At 32.1% G+C, this 24519-nt stretch overlaps 1 protein-coding gene across 1 annotated transcript in view; it reads left to right on the top strand.

Annotated features, from left to right (window-relative positions):
* Positions 1 to 5316: 5316 nt before the first annotated feature.
* The window catches only part of LOC129228135 (coatomer subunit alpha-like), a 58377-nt gene continuing 39174 nt past the window's right edge, over positions 5317 to 24519 (top strand). Inside the window, exons 1-9 of the mRNA XM_054862782.1 lie at positions 5317 to 5590; positions 6580 to 6964; positions 10811 to 10982; positions 11676 to 11996; positions 14844 to 15045; positions 19013 to 19152; positions 19256 to 19480; positions 20853 to 21015; positions 21767 to 21913. Of these exons, the coding sequence (XP_054718757.1) occupies positions 5363 to 5590; positions 6580 to 6964; positions 10811 to 10982; positions 11676 to 11996; positions 14844 to 15045; positions 19013 to 19152; positions 19256 to 19480; positions 20853 to 21015; positions 21767 to 21913 (1983 nt within the window). The 5' untranslated portion in view covers positions 5317 to 5362. The remainder of the gene's footprint in view (positions 5591 to 6579; positions 6965 to 10810; positions 10983 to 11675; positions 11997 to 14843; positions 15046 to 19012; positions 19153 to 19255; positions 19481 to 20852; positions 21016 to 21766; positions 21914 to 24519) is intronic.

Raw genomic sequence — 24519 nt, 5'->3', positions numbered from 1 at the left:
GGTAAAGAGTTGTATATTTTGTAATGCCTGTCTAAAATTTGATGACTTCAGTTATAAATAAGTTACAGGAGGTTAAACAAAGATCAACATCTTGAGTATTTTCTAACCATGTTTGGTGACTCTCAAAGAAATTCTTTTTTTCCAAAAAAAAAAAAAAAAACATACTCTTTTATGATGAATTGAGATAAATAACCATTAAAGATACTATGTGTTGCTGGTGATATTGCAAAAATGTGTCAAAATGGAATTCATTTTGATTTGTAAAAGAATTCCTGTGGGGTACTTGAAGTGTTTTACGTAAAACACCAAAATGTGCAATTAATTATGCTGAGCCAATAATTTTAAGGCTACATACACGTATTTTTAGGAACAAAGTAAGATTTTCAATCTTATTGATGTTACCTATTTTCATTTTGTAACAAGTATTTTTTATTAAACTTTAGGTGTCGGACGTAAAAAATTCTTACGTCCGACACCATTTATGTCCGATACCGTAAAAATTCCTTTAAACATCATATGTTTTCAACTGTGTTTCTCCTTTTTTTGCCTTTAATTTCAAAGTTAAAGTGAAAAATGCATAAAAAAACAACTCAGTGAATGTACTGTACATACGTATACGGTTGATTAGGGTATGTAGAACCCCTTTTGAGAACAGTTCGTTTTTGAAAACCTATACAGAAGGTTTGAAACAAAAAAAATTAAAGTTATTGTCTTATTTTATCTTATAGATTATTAATAAACAAAAGACCATCTATATTTTCTAAAATAATATTTTAATTACTCTTAAGGATTATATTTTTTATAAAATTGAATGGGTGTCACACTCGCCCCATAGTAAGGGGTAAGAGGGTCACTGAAAAAGAATTAGAAACACTAAATGACTGCATCTATGTAAAGTTGGCTAAGGAAGAACCATTATCAACATTAGACCTACATAAATCTTAATGATTTTCTTTCAGGTAAGTTTCATGAATAACTAATCACCAGCTCTAGCAGTTTTTGTAGCTGAACTATCGATTCCCGCTAAGTCACCATAGTTATCTTATATTTCACTAATACTAATATTTCATCAGATTTGCTTTTGATTTTCAAATTCTCACAGTTATGGGGGGACCTACTTACCACATAGCGTTGGGCCCTCTTACAACGAAATTTTACGGGGTAAGTGGCAAAGTTCTAGAAGTTATTGACAGTATTTTATTCAAAAATTCTGGTTGCAGTATACACTTTAAGTTAAACTATACATGAAGGTTTAATCATCATTAAAAAAATAATAAAAGCAAACCGGGAAACACTTCTTTGAAAAATGTTGCGTGAACTCGCCAAAAAATATTTTTCAAGTTTTTTTTTTTCTTATTTATTTATTTATTTTTAAATTTATTTTATTTTATTTATTTATTTATTTATTTATTTTTTTTTTTTTTTTGACTAAGTTTTCCCAACTTAAAAAAAATTTTACAAAACCCAAACATATGCAAAACCATGTGATGAACCATGACATGATCAATGTAAAAGAGTATAAAAACCAAATATAATTTTTATTCCTTAATCAGTTATTCGGTTTATTTTGTTTCTATGTAAAATGCTTGTTTAGCAACAAAAAAGAAAAAAAAAAGTTAAATACAGGAACTTTATTATAGCATGTATTGCATATTTTACTCTTAGAAAACAATTGCCTGCATAAATTTAGAAGTATATTTGAAAACATAAACAGTAAAATTAATTCAGTATTATAAAATAAATCTTTGATTTTTTTTTTTTTTTTTTTGCCAAGTTTTTATTAATATTGTTTCAAAACATGTGTACAGGGTTCATACTCTATTTGGATGAAAAAATTCCATGACTTTTCCAGGACTTTTTCATGACCTTGTTACATGAAGAGAATAGTTCTATTTAATATCAAACTTGTCTTTTTTTTTCTTTTGGAAATGAGCATTAGCAAAACTTCTATGTGAATGCCACTACCTGATTGAAAAAATATCAGTGTACACCAAAAAACTGAATAATTCTTACCTGTTTCATCATATAACTTTAAGTTAAGTAAAGCTACAGTGAATGATGCTTAAATGTCGACTTTTTTTTTTATAAACAGGCAGAATGATAATGATTGGGGAAAAGGTTGAATGAATCATTACTAAGTTTCAATAACTTTGCTTCAAAAGCTGCCGTTTAGTGTAAACTTGACAATTTTTTGGTTCTTTAAAATAAAACCTCATTCTTTAGTAAATTTATGTTTCTAAACCAGATATTTATTTAAAAAAATAAAAATAAAAACATTTCATAGTAAATAAATCTTTTGATTTAAATGTACTTGTTTACTTATTTGTACATTTTCAAATGCATGTAAATTAATAGGTTTAAAAATTCCAGAACATGTTTGAATAATGGCACTGAACGTACCAGTGGGTCGCATGGATTAGTTTTGCGGGCTGTATATTGCGCACTACTGTTCTTGAGCATTAGAATTCCCCTATTTCTGTATTCTATTGCATGAATAAGATTGTCCAAAACCTTCAACAAATTGAGATAAACTCTGATAAATTTTAAAATAAATATTTAGGATTGATGGAAACGAAATGGATGCAATGTTTTTTGAGATCGTTCAATTTTTCAGTTTAAGTAGCTTTCATGGTGCAATACTAAATCACTCAAGATTTCTAATACTCTTTTTAGCTACTGTTACTTTTTCCCAGAACATTTTTCCATGACTAAAAATAAATTTCCATGACTTAGACTGAAAATTTCAAGTTTCCATGACTTTTCCAGGTCTGAAATTTGCTTATTTTTTTTCCATGACTTTCCAGGATTTCCATGACCCGTACGAACCCTGTGTGTAACATAAAATGAAATGGATATATGATATACAAACACTTAGAATATTGTTATAATTATTGAGATTTAAGACAAAAAAAAATGTTTTAAAACTATGTACGTCTGATTAACTTCCCCTGCAAAGAGTGGACCAACCTACCCAACGTTCTTGGTCTGAAAAGGTCATAATTTTTTTCTTTTTGACAAAAAAAAAAAAAAAAAGCCAATTATTGCAAACTAAAAGAACTTACTTTAAGAAAGGAGTCCATTTTTTTTTTCGCAGTCTTGATGAAAACCGTTAAAAAAAATAAAGTTACAGTTTCCTGAAAATTACTCAGGACTACTGATATAACACTTTCTGGGATAAAATGTGTTCAATATAACTGCACCATGTCATTTCATTATAGGATTTGTAGGACCATAGGTGGAATTTGTTGGTCATAAAATAAAATAAAAAATATTAATAGTATTAAAATATTTGAGACCAATCCAACGTGTCCCACAGACCAACGTACCACACCTCCCCCTACACAAAGGCTAGTTTAGAGTAAACATTGTTACCTGGTAGAGAATGGTAATATTACATGGCAGCTGATGAAAAAACACCTCATATCCAATTTTACGAAGATGAGGGCTAACCTTTAACCATACAGATCATTAAATTAAAAATAACCTGTTTTTAATTTGAAGATCTACGGAATGTCTTTAAACTTTACGGTTTCACTTTTATCATTTCATGCAACAGTTTATGCCTTTTCAATTTTTACCACTTAACCTTCCAAACTACTTACTGAAGATTTTGAATAAATTTTAAAAAATTTTAAAACTTTTGCTTAAAAATTTGAATTATGATCACTTTACCCCATTTGACACCATAAGTAGTAAATACAAAAAAAAAAGACGATTAAATCTACATCGGCATTCGTTATGTTTTGTAATCAAGTGCGGAGAAACTATCTTAACAAATGTACAGTGATGAAAATAAGGTGCAGAGCGTTGAGTGATTGAAGTCAAATAAATACCTTTGTCGTAAAAGGTTCGATTTGAAATCTCATCAGAAAATTAGACTATGTAACCTCAACTTTCTTTAAATTTTAAATAAGAGTACAAAGAATGAAATGAATACATATACAGCAATTCAAAAAATCTATTACAGTAGTAACAGGTAAGTAGAACGTTTTGTAGTGGTAGTTCAGGAAAGAAATTACAGTAAAATGAAATTCATATTGATTCACTCTATTTTTGATGATATAGATTTTAAGAATGAAATCAAAGGGAACAGGTTTTTAAGATAAAACTCTTACCTCGAACAACCGAGAGTTCTCATCTGTAACTATCACACTGGAAGGCAGACACAAATGAAAACATATCATGTCAGTTTTTTTCGAGCATAATGATCAAAATGTATTAGGTAACGCAAATATTCCGTTGATTAGTAGGAGGAGTTTAATAAAAATAAAAAACTTTACTATATTATTCATAGACTAATAATTAGAGTAGACCGAGCTATGGCAACCCTTTTGCTGCTCATAAACCAAACCATGTGACTGGTGGATATCCTAGCAACAGCGGGCATTGATCGAAGCAGACGATCAACGCGAGCGAGAAATAAAATAATAGAATTGATGGAACACGGAAGAATGAGCTTTTATGGAGTCCGATTTGTAAATTTGTTATTCTAAGTTGTAAATATTTTGTTAATATGGTGAGTTTTTCGTTTAGATAGTATTGTGCATTTTCTTTATTCAATTTCAATAACTCTCTAAGCAATAAAAGATGCAAGCGACCAAGAGGAATCAGCAAACGGTAAGATTTTTACCTACAGTTTCAATTTAAGATACCGATTAGTACATTATTGCGTTAACGCGAAACGTTTACGCCATTTCGTTCACGCCAACGCTGACAGCTCCAAATGAAATAAAAGTTACCGAAAACTGATCAAAAACTATTACTAATGTCAAAATAATGCATAACTAAAAGAAAAACAGTTCAATCTCTGCACATGGAAGTTTTTTTTTAATGAAAACACATTGTCTTAAAATATATGTCGAGTGCCAAACTATAGATAATGCTGCCATCTAGCAACCATGCTGCCAAAGTCTTCGCCAAGCCCTTCCACTAGTCACATGATACATCTATGAACCAATTTTCTTTATCAGCAAGAATGAGAAAGCTCGGTCTACTCTTATTATTAGTCTATGATATTATTGGTTAACATCAGCGAAATTACGCCAATCATTTTGCTTCGATTGAAGAAGATTATTGTTGCCAGATTAATTTTGATTGATGTGTTCTTGCTTTAACCTGAAATCCAAACTCAAGATATTATGTAATAAATATTGATAAAATGTAAAATTAATGCCTTATTTGAAGCTATCAGTATTTTATTATATTCTAAAATTGCCCTTTTGAAATAGTAAAAGCTTTTTGAGCGTTGCGAGTGAGTCAGTGAAAGCAAGTGAAGTGAAGTAATTTATTGTTTTCCTCCTGACGAAAAAATTTTCATTTTCGATGTTTGGTTTTATGCGACGTGTCAGTGAGTAGAAAAGATATGTTGACAAAATTTGAAACAAAATCTGCTCGAGTTAAGGGGTTGAGTTTTCACCCCAAACGGCCATGGATTTTGGCCAGTCTTCATAATGGCATAATCCAACTTTGGGATTATCGCATGTGTACCTTGTTAGACAAATTTGATGAGCATGATGGGCCGGTCAGAGGAATATGTTTCCACAGTCAACAACCGCTTTTCGTTTCTGGTGGTGATGACTACAAAATAAAAGTAATTCTATCTATATATCTTTGTATTCTGTGTGTTACCGCTTTATTTTTATTCAGAAACGACAGTAAATAACATAATCTCATGCAATATTGAAAGGACACTGTTGTATCATTATGCAGTAGTTTCAACTTTCAATCTGTTTTCATGAATTGTAGCTTTTTTTTTTTTTTTTTTTGCACTGAAGCTCAAGTTTTATTTGTATTAATTCAAAGGAAATGCAATTTCAATCTCAAAAACGTAAACGAGGTTAATCTCAATTACTTTTTTACCCGCTCCATACAATTTCTCATGCTAATTTCTCGTTCATTCCACTTGAGGTGAAACAACTGCAAATTTTTTACTTTTAGTATTTTTGAAACCTAAATTTAGCAGCAGTCAATCCAGGTACAAATTGTTTCTATATGACCCGTTTGTAAATTTCTATGTTCTAGAAGGACCCCATCACTTTATTTAATTCTTCTTTGTAAAAGCGACCCTAATCACAAAATATGTCTTAAATTCGGTGTACAGTATGAAACCCAAATTTCGGAATCCCAAAATCTGAAGATCGAAATTTGGAACTTTTTGACTTAAATATTTTTTTTAAAAAAATTCTGTTTTTTTCCATTTCAAAAAATTACAATTGTTAACGTTTGGCAATTACTTGTTGAAAACACAGTACTTTCAGTTTAGATTTTCTTTTTAAATGTTTATTCAGTGCCACGTGTTACATGTAAATATGCGTTTTCCTGTAATTGTACAGCAATCTGTTAATATCCGCTTTTAGTTAATGATAATAATTCTTTTTTTCTTTTCATAAGTATACAATACAAAGCAAGCCTATTGAACAAAAGTAAAAACTATTACACTCATTGAATATTCAAAATTCCTTTCTGTTTTGCTATGTTTTAAAAATTGCTTATAAACTGAATATATGGTTTTTTTCACCTCACCTTGTATTGTTGATTTTGAGAGTAAGCAACTAGTTATAAATTATTCAATTTTTTTAGGTATGGAACTACAAACTGCGTCGCTGTATTTTTACCCTGATGGGTCACTTGGACTATATCCGAACGACATTTTTCCACCATGAATACCCCTGGATCTTGAGTGCATCAGATGATCAGACTATTCGTGTTTGGAATTGGCAATCACGCACTTGTATTTGTGTCCTCACTGGCCACAATCATTATGTTATGTGTGCTCATTTTCATCCCAGTGAGGATCTTGTTGTTTCAGCTTCACTAGATCAAACTGTTCGAGTGTGGGATATATCTGGGCTCAGGAAGAAGAATGTTGCTCCAGGTCCTGGAGGATTGGAAGAGCATTTAAAAAATCCTACTCACACTGACCTATTTGGAACTTCAGATGCCGTTGTGAAACATGTTTTGGAAGGTAAGTTCTTTTTTTATTACGAAAATTTGTGCGTAATTTTTGCTTTGTTCCTCATAGTTTTGCTTTGATCTGAAACTGTTTTAATCATGGTTTCCTGTAAGCTGATGCAGACAAAGCTGACGCAGATAATATAAATGAACATGTGAACAGGAATGCTGTTCATAGAAAGTTTTCAAAAATTGTTGACCATTTTGATATTTTTCTTTCAAATGTCTTTACTCATCCTAGTTTTATTTTGAAGAATTTCTTGATTTTGTTGATTGAATAAATAGCTTCTGTTGCATGTGCTACTCAGCAAACAAGCTGGCATAGGAATGGGAGGGAAATTTTAATTTGGGTTAGATATTGGTTAATGGAAGGAAATAAAGAATAATTGAAAAGGGAAATCATTCTACACAGAGTGAAGTTATAATCGGGGTTTCTCAAGGATCAGTTATAGGGCCCCTTTTGTTTATTATTTGAAAAATGTTTCTGGAAACATGAATTGTTTTGCTAATGAGGTTTAAGTTGGATGTTGTAGAAGATCAAAAATAAGTAAAACAGCTACAAGATTTGCTAAGTAGACAGATAAGTGGGTATGGCAGTAAATGTTAGGGAATGTCAAGTGCTATATTTATGTTACGGAAATAAGCGTAGGGGAGAGGGGGGCACATGTAAACATGGAACACATGTGAACAAACCATATTTTACACAGATAACATGAGGAAAAAAATCTGAAAAAAATTCATGTAGATGACAGCAGTAGCACTGTATGCTGCCTGAAATTTCAAAGATCTCAACCATTTTGTTTTTTAGTTATCATAATAACTTCTGTTTTGGAAGGTGCCAGTAAACTTTCATGTTCCAGTTCTCAGAGTAAAAACACATGCAACATTATCTTTATTGTGATTTGAACTTTATTCATTTTGAAGTGGGATTTATAAAGTAAGTTTTTGTACTCTATTTTTTGAAAAAAATTTGAAAGAAATATTGCTTTTTATCAGATTAGGCTTAAGTTGTTATATGAGGCACATGTGAACACACTATGTAGGGGCAGGTGTGAACTGTTTACATGTGCCCCATACTGTTTTTTTTTTTTAGTTATTTCAATTTCAAAAATTGTTTAATTTTTTTATTTGATTAGGCTATTTAAGAAACATTGAATAATTAAAAATTTTAATAATTGAAGTTAGTATCAGCTGTATCGCGACTGTGTTGGAGGCTCCAAAAGTGATCGCGGTTTGTGGAGAGGAACAAGTTGGACAAAATGTTTCAGGCGAGAGAGGTGAACTTGTATCATTTTGTGGTATAGTTATTGCAATGGGAAGATACAAAGATATTTTCTTAAATGGAGCACCATCAGAAAGCTTAGGGTTAGTATCCAAAACTGGATGGATGACAGCAGATATCTTCCCAGAAGTTGTAAAACACTTCCAAAAGTACTCCCGCTGTACCGCAGCAAATCCTGTTTTGCTTCTACTTGATAATCGTGAAAGTCATATCAGTTTGGATGTAATATTATTTTGTCGTGAGAATGGAATAGTACTCCTTACATTCCCCCCTCATTGTTCACATCGCTTACAGCCTTTGGATGTAGGTGTTTATGGTCCCTTTAAATCTGCACTGAAAACTTCTTTCAATGACTGGTTGATATTACACCCAGAAAAAAGAATAACTATATATGAAATTGGTCAGTGTTCTTCACCAGCTTTCACAGCAGCCTTTACATCCAAAAATATTAAATCTGGTTTTTCTAAACCAGGAATTTGGCCGTTATCTCGACTTGCTTTTACTGACGCTGATTTCATCCCAACTCAAATAATAAGCTTAATGCCAGTTAATCCTGATGATGCCTCCACCAGCTGCAATGCACGTTCAAGTCCTACCCCAGAATGTGTGGGACCATTGCCTAGAATAGAATTTCACGATTCCACTCTAGGGAAAAGTAAGCAGCTTCAAAAAAGAAAATCAAGAATTTTCACAGACACCCCCGAAAAAGAAATTGTTGTCAAAGCTATGGTAGAAAAGGCAGAGAAAATGAAGATAAAATGTGAAAGAGTTGCAAAGAAAAGAAAGTTAGAACTTGCTGAACTGTTGAAAAAGGAGCAGTCAAAGGTTGTAGTCAGTGACTCCGAGTCCGACATTAGCTTTGAAGAGAGTAGCCATCTAGAAATTTGTGCTGAAGTCAACCTTGCACCAGAAAATTTAGCTGTGAATGACTTTGTCCTCGTAGAATTTACTACAAAAAAGACAAAAATTCACTATGTTGGCCGTATCGAGAAAATGGAGAGTGATGAAGCAAATGTTAAATTCATGAGGAAGCAGAAGAAAGAAACCTTTGTATTTCCAGAAACAGATGATACATCGATGGTAAACACTGATGATATTCTGCTAAAATTACCCCCACCTACAATTTTAGGTAGCACATATCGAGCTGCTTCTTCAGTTTCTTTTTCTGTAAAACTTAAAGGCTATAATGTTCGTTGAATCAAGTTAATTTATTATGTACTCAATATTTATATTTTCATTGTGTTTATTAATGTGTAATAAAGAGTATTTAAAGATATGCTTAGGTGCATTTTATACCATTTATGTATCTGTTCACTTGTGCCCCAGGTGTGTTTACAACTGCCCCCCCACCGGGGCAGATGTGAACAAAATGTAACATATTTTAGAATTAATTTTTAGGTTGGAATTTACTCTTGTAGAAGGGGGATAACTGCATGAAAATATTAGCAAATGTTTGATTTATCATATTTAGCACCTTTTTCTTTTTTATCTCAAATCAATAATGAAAAATATAGAAAAATGTTGTTTTTTTTCACATGTGCCCCCCTCTCCCCTACAAGTTATTATTTACAGAGTTTAGTCATAAGTCGAGCAGAAAATGCTGTTTATCTGAGTGTCTTAACAAATCAGGACTTCAATTTTAGTCAACAGTGCCGCATATCAAGTTACAGCCAATGGAATGCTTAATTTTACCAATACATTAGATTAGTGTGAGTTCTCCCTTGGAAAGTTTGCCGAAAACTATTGAAAATTTAAGTTCTAAAACATCCATTTATGCAATTTTTTGTCAAATTAGGGAAGAAAAGCAGATAAGGGGCTTTCTTTCTAAACATTTTTCGAAGTTGAAGTCCCAGAAATGCAGTTTTAAGTTATTGTTGCTGATATTAGGGAAGATTAAGGATCAGGGGTGTGGCTCTGAAAATTTTCTGAACAGGGTTCGTACGGGTCATGGAAATCCAGGAAAGTCATGGAAATAAAAATAAGCAAATTTCAGACCTGGAAAAGTCATGAAAAATTTAAATTTTCATTCAAAGTCATGGAAATTTATTTAAGGTCATGGAAAAATGTCCTGGGCAAAGAGAAAGTAACTGTATCTAAAAGAGCATTAAAAATCTTGAGTGATTTAACAGTATTGCACATAAAAGCAAGCTATTAAAACTGGAAAAATGAATGATCCCAAAAACAAATCTCAATTTTGAAATCTTATTGCATCCACTCTGTTGCAGCCACTCGTCTTTTTTGCAATGTAATTTTATTGCTTGCACATTACTCATTTTGAATTTACCATTATTTTCAACACTTCTTACATTTTTTATTCTGTAGTAGCGAACTTGACCATTCTTGATTTTTGCCACGCCCACTCAAAAATGCAATTTGATTGCATCCGAGTTCGTTTCCATCACTCGTAAAAACTTTAGCATAAGTGCATACAAATGGTTTTATTGCCTCTTAGGGAATCATGTTGAATGAATGCACTCTTTCCAGAAAATGCCTGGACGAAAGCAGAACACCTTTGGCAAAAACAAATGAACCTTAGTTTTAGTCATAATGTTTTCAATTTTTTTGCTTGTGTTTCAGGTCATGATCGTGGTGTGAACTGGGCAGCCTTTCATGCTACTATGCCTTTAATTGTGTCTGGCGCTGATGATCGCCAGGTGAAGCTATGGAGAATGAATGATTCTAAAGCATGGGAAGTGGACACATGCAGAGGTCACTATAATAATGTATCCTGTGTTCTTTTCCATCCTAGGTCAGTAAGTTATCTGTGTATGACCTTTTGATGCTCTTATATTAATTTCAAGTTTGAAGTCATTTATAAATTTTATATCTGTTTGTGTTTTTATTTTTTAATGAAATTTTAATTCTTAGTGTTTGAAACATGTCTCAGATATAGGAATACTCATATTTTCATGCATGTCATTTATATTATGTATACAATTGATGCAGTGAGAAGCAAAGGGATGTAAGTAACAAAGTTTGCAGAAAAAAATAGTACTAGTATTCCTGGTAGGGTCAGCTTTACGACATGATTTAGAAAAAAAATCAATGAAACCCTACCTAGGATCTGAACTTTAAACGTGCTTTACTAAAAATTTTAAAATGTCCACATACATCCTTTTGCTTCTCACTGCCTCAGTTGGTATTTACTGTATTTGGTTTAGTCTAAACATAAACTAATTTGGTTGGTAGAAATATTTTTATTAACCATTGTTAATTTTTTTTTTTTTTTTTGTTTTAAATTCATGGTTCTTATTGATGAAAAAAATTACTATTCTTTCTTTCTTTTTTTATTATTTCCTTTAATTGTTGCTCATTACTTCCTTATTGAATACTAAACTTTCTTCTCAAGGCTATTTTTTTTATAAGTTGGGTTTGGGTAGCAAAACATTGTAAACAAATTTGAAATAATTTCTTAAATAATGTATTTGATTTACATTTATAGGCAAGAACTGATCCTGAGTAATTCAGAAGACAAGAGCATCCGTGTGTGGGACATGGTAAAACGATCTACTTTGTACACCTTTCGTCGTGAACATGATCGATTTTGGATCATGACATCCCATCCAAGCCTGAATTTGTTTGCAGCTGGACATGACTGTGGAATGCTTATATTCAAACTGGAGAGAGAAAGACCTTCTTTTGCTGTTCATGGCAATTACCTCTACTACATCAAAGATCGTTACTTGAGAAGGTTGGATTTCAATTTGTCGAAAGACGTCAGTTTGTTGCAGCTGAGAGGAGGAAATCGCAGCCCAGTTTTCAGGTCGGTTATTATACTCCTTTGATGATCCTATCTTATGGCTTCAGTGTGATTTTAAATACATTTATGCTCAGTGTCAAAATGTTACGATTAGAATTGTTCCAATATGGGATAACAATGTTCTACACTATGGAGCAGTTATTCTCAACCTGTGGTCTAGCAGATCGGCACTAGTCTGCAGTGAAATTTTGCCGTTCTTCAGAAATTTTTGCTTATCCACGATAAAAAAGAATCTTATTTAAAAAATAACATCCTACAGGACATGCAAGAATTTCATAAATAATTTTTTTATTTGTTAATGATTTTTTCTCAAATGCTTACTTTTTTATAATTAGTTATTACAATAATTAGCTATCTAAAATCTTTGCATTCAAATGTATTGTGACAGATTTTTAATATCAAGTAAAAATTTATTTACTTATATATTTATTTATTATTTTATTTGTTTATTTTTGTGAAAAAGAAAAATCCCTCAGCGGCCTGCTAACTTTTCCGCAACAATTTGCAAGTTGAGAATTTATTTATTGATTTCTTTTGCAAAAAAGGCATGAAAAAAAGAAGAAACTTAAAGGCAGGAGGGACTTCTGAGGTTCGACGTTTTTTAGATAAGTTTTTTACACTCTACAAGTCAACCATTTTTTATTTTTTTTTACAAAAGAAAGAAAGAGAGGAAGAAACCTCACTGGTCCAGGAATTTTTTTCAAAAGATTTTGCCAACCCACGGGTCAAAAAAAGTTGTAAAATGTTGCGATAGCGCACCGTTAAAGATATTTTAGTCATTCAGATAAAGTATTACTTATTTATACCATAGCTCATAGCTGCCAACTCCCCTGATTAGTTTGGAAAACTCCTGAATGTATCAACTTCTCCCAAGCTCTCTAATGAAGTACATAAATCCACTATTTACATTAAAACAACAAAATTCCCTAAAAAGAGGTTTTCCTGGAATTTGAATTTCGAGAGAAATCCTTACATAAAATGATGGCAATAGCGAACACAAATGGTCTTCTTTCTTTTTAAATTTTTATCACTCGAAAAATGTGGTAGGGAGGGAATGAGCCATTGTAAATTCAAAAATAAATGCAATTCTGACAGCTACCACCTTGGAGGAGTAAACATAACCAAAATGCTTTCCAGAAAGCAGTTGTTTTTTTATGTAATTAATTATGAAATTATTTCATGCAAATGTCTGATTAACTTGATATTTGTGGTGATAAATCTGTACTATTCAGCACATTAAAGTAGGCAAAATTTGTCCTTGATTTTTCAAAAATGCTTCAATAATGATAATAATAATCTATTATAACTCATAATCAATAGAAACAGATTTTTGTTTATTTTACTTAAAATCAAAATTTTAATAACTGAATCTGGCAACTTTTCCTTTGTATTTTGAGTTTAATATGGATGGTTTTGTCCTCAAAAAAAAAAAAAAAAAGCAAGTATGAAAATACCGTATTCCCCCCCCCCCCCCCCCCCCCCCCCCCCCCCCCGCATTATCCGGCATGCCACAGAATTTGTGGGTCACCAGATTTTCAATAGCACTTGCCTGGTCCTTTCTGGCATGCCAGAAAAATCGAGGTTAGGAAAAAAATTAATGTTATAAAAGATATATGTTCAGCTTAAAAATGAATATAAGTTTTATATATATCTTATTAGTATTAATAAACAGTTTAATTTTGTGAAAAAATATTTGCTAACGATCTCATTTGTTATTTTAACAAGAAAAATATTGTTTAATAACAAATAATTTTATAAAAATTAAATTAAAATTAAACAAAAATGTAAGCAATAAGTTACCGCCCTTAAACAAGTGCTTAAGAATTTACCATAGCTGTTCAATAAATTAAAATTAAACTTACCTTTCTAAAAGGAACCTAAAATAATTTATTTTAAAAAAATTATGAACAAATCACAGTAACGATGATTGTTTCTGAATTGATTACTTTATTGGCATATTATTAAATCCATTAATAATGATCTACCGTAAATAACAAGCACTATGCAATACATTTTTTTTTTGAAAGAAGGTTATTTTCGGGATTTATTCTTTTTTTTTTCTTTACAGTGGTTTGCTTTCTGATAGGAACTGAATGGAGAAATTTGCTTTTGTTTTGTTGCAAAATATACCTCAAATTATGCTGCATGCTGAAAAATTCGAATTTTCCAGCATGCTGGTCAACCTTGTTTTTTTTCCGGCATACAAATAATATGGTATATTAATATTAAGAAATGTATGTCAACATTGATCAAGTTCAATTATTTTTCTAAACCACCTTAAAGAGACAGGAAATCTCACTCTACTTTTAGTGGAAACCCTGTTCATTTAATTGTGCATCAAAAAATTTATTTGCAAGGCATTAAAATTTTATTAAAAGTGGAATACTGATAAATTAAGCCGACTGGTGGCGTGATGGTTAGGCGCTGGCCTTCTATGCTTGGGGACCCAGGTTCTGATCTGGGTGGCCAGTCGGTGGATTTTCGAGATGCAGAAAATCTTCAGCTCCCATGTCATATGATTATGCGGCATGTAAAAGATCCCTTGGGTATTCGTTTGGCTTAAAATACCCCTTGGCTAAATTAAGTTCCTAGTACAATTTCACATCAAATGAGAGCCCAGGTGCCTCCATCTGGTAGAAACTGGGCGTCTACTGTAACATGCATCAACGCCTTAACTGTGGCACACTTATGGCCCATACGCATCTTGAGATGGGTCTCTTATACAGCCCCATTGGAAAGGAAAAAAAAAAAAACTGATAAATTATGTCTGCATACTTTTAATTATATGTTTCCATTTAAAGTAGTGCTTGCTGCCTGTGTTCATCACTGATTTGTTTTTAATTTTTCTAGTTTATCATATAACCATGTTGAGAATTCAGTGTTGGTGTGCACACGGACCAATAATGTAGATAACAGCACTTATGACCTGTATATGATTCCCAAAGAGTTTGATGCTCAAGCAAATGAAGCTTCAGACTGTAAACGATCATCAGGCTTGACAGCAGTCTGGATTGCCAGGAATAGATTTGCTGTCCTGGACCGTACCCATGCAGTAAGTATCCGGAATTTTACTACAATAGAACCTCTCGATTAGGGACACTAAGGGAGCTGAACATTTTTTCTTGTTAATAGAGGTATCCCTTGTTCGGAGGTAGATTAATTGATACATGCCGTGAACTTAACTCAGTATAAAATCATTATAAACATAAGCTTAACATTTAAGAAAAAAAAATTAAAAATGTTTTATATATGCTAAATAAAATTCGCTTATTCAAATTGAAAAAAACAGAAAGTTATTTTGAAAATTAAAAATTTTTTTAAAGTTCAATAGGATCAAAGTTGTTAATTTACAGAAATATTTTTGAAGTATGTATGCTGTGCCATACAGCTGTATGCCACATAATTTACAATGCAAGGAAATGTAGATAACAGTAATAATATTTCAAGTTTTTTATTGAAAAAAATTAGTCATGTGCTAATATAATGCCCTAATATTATTACTGACTGTAACAACATGGCCTCAGTACTATCCATCAGAGCTGAACTCATATGAATGAATTGCTAAAAGGGGAAAAGCAAGATTGTAAATCTTAGCAAGAGTTTTAAAATGCATATTTTCTGTTTTAATGTGAAGAAAAACTTCTACAGGTTAGTTTTTTGACAAAAAAAAAACTTTATTTCAATAAATGTAACACATATGCATTTATTTTTGCTACAATTTTTCTTTGTGACTGTCTCTTAGAGCTTTCCTTAATCAGATGTAAATACATGGTGGTCCCTATTCAAAGGGACTGGGACCAGGAAAAGTGTTCCTTAAATAGAAGTGCCCCTTGAAGGAGGTACTACTGTATGTAATAAAAATGTGCTATGTGATAATGCATATCACATTTTTTTACCCATTTATTTTTTTCCCCATTTTTCTGTCATTTTAATCGTTTTTCCCCCATTTCGTTGTTTTTTTAATTTTCTTGTGCATTCCAGGTTTTCCCTGCGTTCCCATTTAAATTTCGCCATTTTATGATATCAACTATGTGATTTATTCATTTTTCCAATCGTCTATTTCTTTTGTCAATTTTTCAGTCGTTGATCCGATTTTTTTCATCTTTTTGTCCGCCATTAAAATGGTGGTAGAGTCCTTTTCCTCCGTTGTTTGGGCGCCAAACGCACTCATTGGTTCCCGCGCATCGCCGCGTACCCTGATCTGATCGCTCATTCGCCGATTCATTTTTTCCACTCCACTTCACTCTCCTTGCAGCTCCCAATCCGCTCGGTCGTGCTTTTTGCGGCTCTTGGTTTTCATCTACGATGGCGATGCTGCAGCATCAGTGCGTCCTTGGACGGCCGTGGTTTTCCGCCGTATGTATAAGACCTCAAAATGAGGTGAAACCTTTCATTTTTTTATAACATAATTATTTAATCAAGAACGTTAAACTTCGTGGCAGATGATGATAGCATAGGTAGTGTATCACCTGTGTGTATGATGACTTCGGATGGAGGTACGCAGAATGTGCCGGAATTGAGCCCTTCATTAACGACCATATTTTGATGCTCAACATAGCTGTGAGCGGTGATGCGGAGCTGCATTTACCCCAATCAAATTTTAATTGTATTCAAAAGGTTTCACCTCATGATTTCAACACCGCCACCATGGAGATTACCAACTGATGCGCTATTTTTCGGCGTGGCTTGGCCTGCAGCTGACATCGTTTATATCTGCTTCATCCCTGAATACACCCCACCATCTTCGAAGTGAATTGCCCGTCCTGCGCCCATTTTAATTTGAATGTTTTACAAACCATGCGAATGAATTCCCCGTTTTCCAATTTTTAACGAACTTTGCAAGCTCCAGCTCCACGTTTTTTTTTCTTCTTTTTGAACTTTTAAGTATGTCGCCCGCGAATTTGTGTTTTTTTTATTAAGTGTTTGAAATTTTTTTTCCTGGTGATCACCATACAAAAGTCCTGTCATATCTGGTCTGCTTCGAAATTTAGCATGAAATAAAGAATGTACAATAATTGATATGTTTCATTCCTATCGTCCACATGCATTCAACATGGGGTAAGTCTTTTAAATATTTTGTTCTTTGGGCATTCAAGGCAGTCGTTGATCTGAGGTTATGTGCGGCTGGGATGCTTCTACTTTCACGGCCAAAATTGTTATCTTTTTGTATTTCTGAATAATTCTTCAAAATTGAACGTGACGCATCCTGACATATACAATTCATTACATTTAAAATGTTGAAACAATTAATCAAAGTGTTACATAAAGTTAATAAACTGTTATATAAAATAGATCAAATGTTGATAATACATAATAATGTGCAAATATCTATTTGCATGTTACTCCTGTTTGTTTTGTATGTATGGTTAAGAGGGGGATAAGGTTTTGCTTGTTTAAACACATTTCAAAATAGTTGATAACAGCAGTCCGATAATTAGAAACTTGCAGTGAAAATTATTTATGTGCCATTGTTTTAAAACCTTAAATTTGAATATAAAATGTAAGCTTCTATCATGACACAGTTGACTCTAAATAACTAAAAGTCCCAAGGGACCGGCTATAACCTTCCAGTTACTGGTAGTTCGAGTCATGGGAAGTTCCCATAGCCTTCTCAAGAGTTTTGGGACCCAGTGAAATCTTCGAGATAAAAGAATATTTGAGTTGTAAGGTTTGAGTGATCAAGGGTTGATTGCGTATCCTATTTTATCTGACTACTGACAAAAATGATGAGTTATCGAAAGTTGTGTTGTCTGCAACTTGTAAGCTTCTACCAGGCGGGAATCTGTTATTATTTATTTTTTAAAGCATTTGTGTGTATATCACTAAAAAGTAGAGACCGAGTACTCGGCCTTTCACTACTTGGCCGAGTACCGAGTTCCAATTGGTTTTAAGAAAAACCACCACACAATAGAGCTCCATGTCCAAATAATAGTTATTAAAACAAAATTCCAGGTGAAATTTAACTACGCATTATTGAAAAGGTTTTGTTTTGTGTGTCAATAATTTTACAAATAAGTTATCTTTTAAACTAAAGTTAAACAAATACATAAAAGGTAGGATTAATCAAGTTGGAATTAAAACAAATTATATCAATCTATACTTCTAAACCTAAATAATTTTTAAAAGCAAATGGAACAACGTTAAAACCGCAAATGTGCAGGAGCACTGCAGGCATGTGTTTTCGCATTACAAGGAACATCTTTTTCAGTGCATAAAATGTGAGCTAATGAATTTTAAAAAATCCGGCTTTTTTTACGATGTCTTTAAATCCACAAGCTCACATTTTGTGCATTGAAAAAAGCATTCCTTGTAATGTCAAAACACGTGTCTGCAATATTCCTGCACATTTGTGCTTTTAACATTGTTTTATGTTTTAAGAAAAGGTATTTTTATGCTTTAAAAATCCATTTAATAATATAAAAAAGCATAACAAACTTCATTAATCTCAAATTTGAATTTGACTTTTATATTTGAATTGTAAATGATTGCAGCATATTATATGCTTGCACTTTTTTATTAATTGTAAAATCTCCTTTGAACAATATTCAATTTTTTACAACTACTCAGTATTGGACGAGTACCTGATCAAAATTTTGCCGAGTACCGAGTAGTTACCGAGTACTCGGTACGTCTCTACTAAAAAGTCATAAGTTTATCTTTTGAAATTTCTAATAATGCATCCTTTTTTTCCTAACAAAAATTGTTTCTTATAAATGTAAGTTATACTAATATTTTACCCCCCCCCCCCCCCGCCCAAAAAAAAAAAAAAAAAGAGCAATTATCATGGCTCTTATAATTTATTTGAAGTCAATATTCAAAAGTATTTATTGCTTTAAAAAGTTTGAGTAATATAAGCTTTGTGTAATGATTTCATGTTAAACTTTTTTTCTTTTCTTTTTTTTTTTTTTGCTTTTGCTAAACCTTATAAATAATTTATTAAGCTTTCCTGCTCTGAAAGATTTTTAAAAATCAAAAATGTTTTTGCTGATTAGCATAAGTTACTGTTATTTCTTTTACAGCTTGTAATCAAAAACATGAAAAACGAAGTAACTAAGAAAGTGCAAGCTCCCAACTGTGATGAGATCTTTTATGCGGGCACTGGAATGTTGCTCTTAAGAGACTCTGAAGGCTTAATTTTATTTGATGTTCAGCAAAGCAGGTGCTAAATATTTTTTATTTTGAAGTACACATGCCCAAAAAAACAAAAGTAAGTTTATTTATTTTTTAAGTTTCAAAAATCTCACTGAATATTTTCCTTGTAGGTTGCTAGCAAGTGTTAAAACTGCTCGTGTAAAGTATGTGATTTGGAGTGGAGATATGAACCATGTTGCTTTCTTCAGCAAGCATAATATCACCATCTGCAATAGGCGTTTGGATGTCCTTTGCACCATACAAGAGAACAGCAGAGTAAAGAGTGGTTCTTGGGACGATAACCAAGTGTTTGTCTACACCACTTCAAACCATATCAAATATGCTCTGATCAATGGGTATGTTTCTTGTTTGTTAATTAGATGCTTATTATAAGGAATGAAGTTTCCTTCTTCCTTTTCTCATGTGTTTTTAAAGGAGTATTCTGTCATGCTAGGCACAAAAGTCGTATCTGCACTTTTTATCAAAATTGAGTTATGGTCACCTGGTGGTCCTTTATTGAATATTTCATATAAATACAATGTTTTGTGGTCATTTGTGTGTGCAAAATATATTTTTTAAAAATCTGGAAAAGTTGTATCTGAATCAAATACATGGAGGCACAAAACTATAAACAACATTTTCTCATTTTGATTTCAGCTGAAGATACAACTTTTGTACTTAACACGACAGTATTACATGAGTGGATCTGACAGCAATGATAAAATGTTGCAGCCATGAGTAATACCTTTAACTGCTGAACCAAAAAAGATGTTGAGCTCTTGTTCTGCTTTTTCACATAGTTGTTATTTTTAAAATTAAGCTTTCAGTAACTCTTTGGAGATACAGTGCTATTGATACAATTTTACAATTTTGTACTTAATATTGTTTTTCGCTTTTCAAAGTTCAATTTTGCTTTTATTCGAATCTTTAATTCATTAATCTATAGATTTGACAGAAATCCCTTGGAACTAACGGAATACTTTGATAAACTTTCCTTTATGTCCTCTTCACCTATGCTTAACTTTCTCTTTAAGTTATAACCAATTAGGTCACATTTCCTTTCATTTAGTTTTAAGAAAATATTTTCTTTTTAAACTTGTTTTCAACAAATTTTTAAATTGGAATGTTTAACCAAACCTACTTTGTAAATACCAAAACCTTTGAAAGTCTGAATTTGGAATAATAAACCCCCTATGTGAAGAGGTGTGGGAGGGGAAGACAAAGGACATATAGCCTTTGGAATTTTATTCAAAGTACTCATAAATTTTGCAACCCATGCTACCCCATTTTTGCTGCTGTTAAATAAGAACATATTGCCAAAATACTCGATGAAACAGTGTTGAAGCAATGATCATTTAAATTAGAACTCAGGCAGAATTTTTATGCCCTATTATAGATGACATTATAATGGAGGTTTTAAGGTTAAAAATAAGATATTTTGTTTAAAATAAATATAATAAATTTTTAATGTAAGAAATAAGGTTATCCTTGTAATTGATGCATCTTGGGGATCCTTCCACCTGATCATAATATGAACATATTGCATTTAAAAAAAATCAAGGTGCATAAAATTTCTCCTCCTTAAAATTTATTTCATACATATTCTTTAATTTTGATTTTTAATATTTTCTATATTTAACTGCTTTTTTCATTCAATGTATGCCCCTTTAAATTTTTAACTTTTTTAGCTTTTGAGAAGTACTTTTAACGTATTTTTCTTCTTTTCAGGGATCATGGCATTATTCGAACATTGGATGTACCAATTTACATCACACGTGTTAAGGATTCAAATGTTTATTGCTTAGATAGAGAATGTCGTCCAAGAGTATTAACTATTGATCCAACTGAGTACAGATTCAAATTGGCATTAATCAATAGAAAATATGAGGAAGTGAGTTGATAATATGTTGTTAAAATGTTTTATATATTTTTTACAACAACTTGTAAGTTATCATTGAGTTAATAATAAATAGTTTAATAGTTTATAGATCTGTGGCTTTACAATGACATTTGTAAAAATATTTTTAATCTTTGTCATTGTGAGAGTCCTTTTTAAATACTTTTGGAAAAGTTGACATTATATCTTTACTATTAAACTCAGAACATATCTTTGTATGTATATATCTATGCCAATGGGATGGTCGCTTCTGGTTGACTGTTTAGTAGGTGACATCATCAAAATCTCTTGACATCTGTGATGGTTGATATTACTATTCTTTTGTGCATGATGTTAAGTGATGATGCTCTAGGAGGCTTTTTTTTTTTTTTTTTTTTTTTAAATAAATGAAATTAAAATTTTTGAAAGAGCTGTTCAAACTGAAGGTTAGTTTCTGTAAAACAAATAAGGGTGCTTTCAAAAGCACTCCAAACCTATTATTAGCCTCCATTTTACAATATTTGTAAATTTAAGTTACTACATTCGAGGTATTCATTTATTTAATGTTGTGAAAATGACATGGTAGAAAGGTTCCACGCCTGTAATAGCCTAGTTTCTAGGTAAATAGGAACTAATTGAACCAATTTAAGGATTTGAAACACATTTAAGGAATTATAAAGGCTGTTGCTACTTGTTGTATCAACCTAAAATGCTTTTTCATTTCTACTTTAAGCGAAGAATGTTAAAGATTTTGAATTTCATTTAGGTGCTTCACATGGTGCGAAATGCAAAGCTAGTTGGCCAGTCCATCATTGCTTATCTGCAGAAGAAGGGGTATCCTGAAGTGGCCCTCCATTTCGTCAAAGATGAAAAAACACGATTTGGACTTGCTCTTGAATGTGGCAATATTGAAGTAAGCTTTTAAAGATGATTTTTTTAAAAAACTTTCTGATGTTTAGTTATCCTAGATGAATTTGCTTACATCTTAATATATAAAAATCTTCTGTGCGGACGTTTGTCACCATAAGGCTTTTAAACGGCTGGACCGATTTTGATCAAATTTTTTGTGAGTAATTAAGTTGTGGCGTGCATGGTTTAGAAGCCTGATGGATCGAAACAGAAACGTTTTTGTTAATTAAGTTATTTATTTAAACATTAGATGGTTATATCTCCCAAATGATTAATATTTATTTTAACCTATTGTTGAGCGAGAACTGAAACAAATATTTAACCTGCTGCCAAAGGACAAGCCAGCCTGCTTTTTGTAATGAAATTTCTTACTGTGATATGTCAATTGAGAATAGATAAAACATAGAGAGAGAGTGAAGCCTTCACAATAACTTTAAAATGTATCTCAAGATCTGAAAGCAACGATTTCAGGTCTTGAGATATATTTTAAAGTAAAGTACTGGAAAGTTCACTCAAAACGTGTGTTCTGTTGTTGTAGATGAACTATGTGACCAGATCGGTGCTTTAGGTTTTCCTAACTAAATAATCAGAAAGTACTAAGAAACAAAATGTTGCTAGGTATGCAACATTTGTTTCTCGGCTGAAATCCATCTGAATTTTGGCACCAATGTCAAGAATACTTTAAGGATTATCAAATTAATCAGTACGTTATTAAAGAAAAAGATGATAGAATTTAAAGACGAAACAAATTTTATTTTCGTCCAGATAAATTACAAAGGGTAGTTCTGTACACAAAATATCATTGCAGTGGAAGATTTTTATCTTTGGTGGAAAGAACAAATTGGGCAATATATGAAGTTTTAAAAGTTTTCGTTCAAAGGATTGGACTGCTAATCGGTCGGAGTTAGCTTCACTCACTGATCGGCTGTATTACAGTAACGTGGTGGCTTGGCTACTTTGGATATAAACAATAGAGTTGTGTGATCATCTGTTTACATTTTAAAGCTACTGCTAATGTAATTTATTGTATTTTTTGTTTGTTTGGTGAAATATTTCAAATTGCAAAGAATTCTTTTTGGTTTTTAAAGAGTATTTAATTATTTTAGTTGAAGAATGTGTTTATTTTACGTCAAGAGGGGGGCTTCACTTATTCAGAGAACTGTTTTTACCTTTATCATTTTTTTAAACACTATCCTTTCGATAGTTTTGTTCTTTCTCATATGGCCTACGTTGCAGCGGGATTTCCCGTTTGTTCTAGATGGGTAGCTAGTTTTTACACTTAATATCTGAAGACGCTTTGAGTATGGCTGAATGAAGAAACCAAGTACGGAAGAAAAAAAAGTTAATAAAACAACTGCTCGGTGGGCATTCGATAAATCAAGTTGTAATAAATACTATACACATTCTGACACCAAGCAGCTTAAAACATTTTCTTTTTATTTATTTTTTTCAACAAAACGGTACAAGAACTTGATAGTTTATTGAAGTTTATTAACTTTTCAATTTACAAAGTTTGAACCGAACAACGTCTGTCAGGTCCTCTAGTTTTATCTTATAAATATTTGAGTGCACATACATTTTTAAAAATTAATTTAAATAGTTGCTTCCATTTTAACCTTACTATGAATCGACAAATTTTTATTTTTGGTCATTGTGTTACATTGTAGTCTGGCATTCCCCCCCCCCCCCCCCCCCATGAAACTACTTTTTATCTCAAACTTTTGCTTAATTTAAATTGATTATAATGAGTATATTTATATGTGAATAAAATATGACAACGTATATAAAGTACAAATTCAAAATGAAAAAAGGTTAAAAAACCAGCAAACAGCTGTTTCGGCACTCTAAAATACAAGTGCCATCATCAGTGCAATTAAAAACGAAGACAGGTTCAACCCGACTAAAACACAGTCGAGGCGAACATTGGAATGAGAGACGAGTTGTAAAAGATATGAGAGCAGTACCTGGAAACGATGACGTCAAGGTTACGTCAGAACTACAGAGGGCAGTTGCACTCAGGAGAAAACGTCACAGACAAAAAGTAAATCAAATAACAGACTTCCAAACATTAGGAAAAGGGGGAGTGCTAGACAAATCATTGACGATTAAATTAGCATTTTTCCATATGTAATATGACTCCCAAAAATCTAAATCATGAATGGACAAACACTCTTGAATAACTTTGGCGGAAGAAAAAATAACCATAGAATGGCCTCTTTTGATGTGAAATCACTCTTCACTAACGTGCCTGTTGAAGGTGCGTTAGACTGCCTTAAAATGAGATTAACTGAACATCACTTTTCCGATTTTGAGATCAATGAATTATGCAATTTAACACGTTCTTGCTTAAAACTAAACACGTTTGTTTTCGACGGTAATTTTTTCCGTATGACTGAAGGTCTTGCTATGGGCAACCCTTTGAGTCCAATTCTAAGTGATTTGTACTTGCACTATTTCGAACTTAAATTATTTAAAATTATACAATTTGATTTTTACGTCAGGTACGTTGACGACATTTTTGTGCTTTTGGACTCGTCTGTCAGTGACCTTGATAACCTTTTATCCATCCTAAATACTATTGACCCACATATTCAATTTACTGTTGAATTG

Source organism: Uloborus diversus, chromosome 8 (assembly GCF_026930045.1).
Source record: "Uloborus diversus isolate 005 chromosome 8, Udiv.v.3.1, whole genome shotgun sequence".
Lineage (NCBI taxonomy): Eukaryota > Metazoa > Arthropoda > Arachnida > Araneae > Uloboridae > Uloborus > Uloborus diversus.
This window is presented reverse-complemented; position numbering and strand designations above follow the sequence as displayed.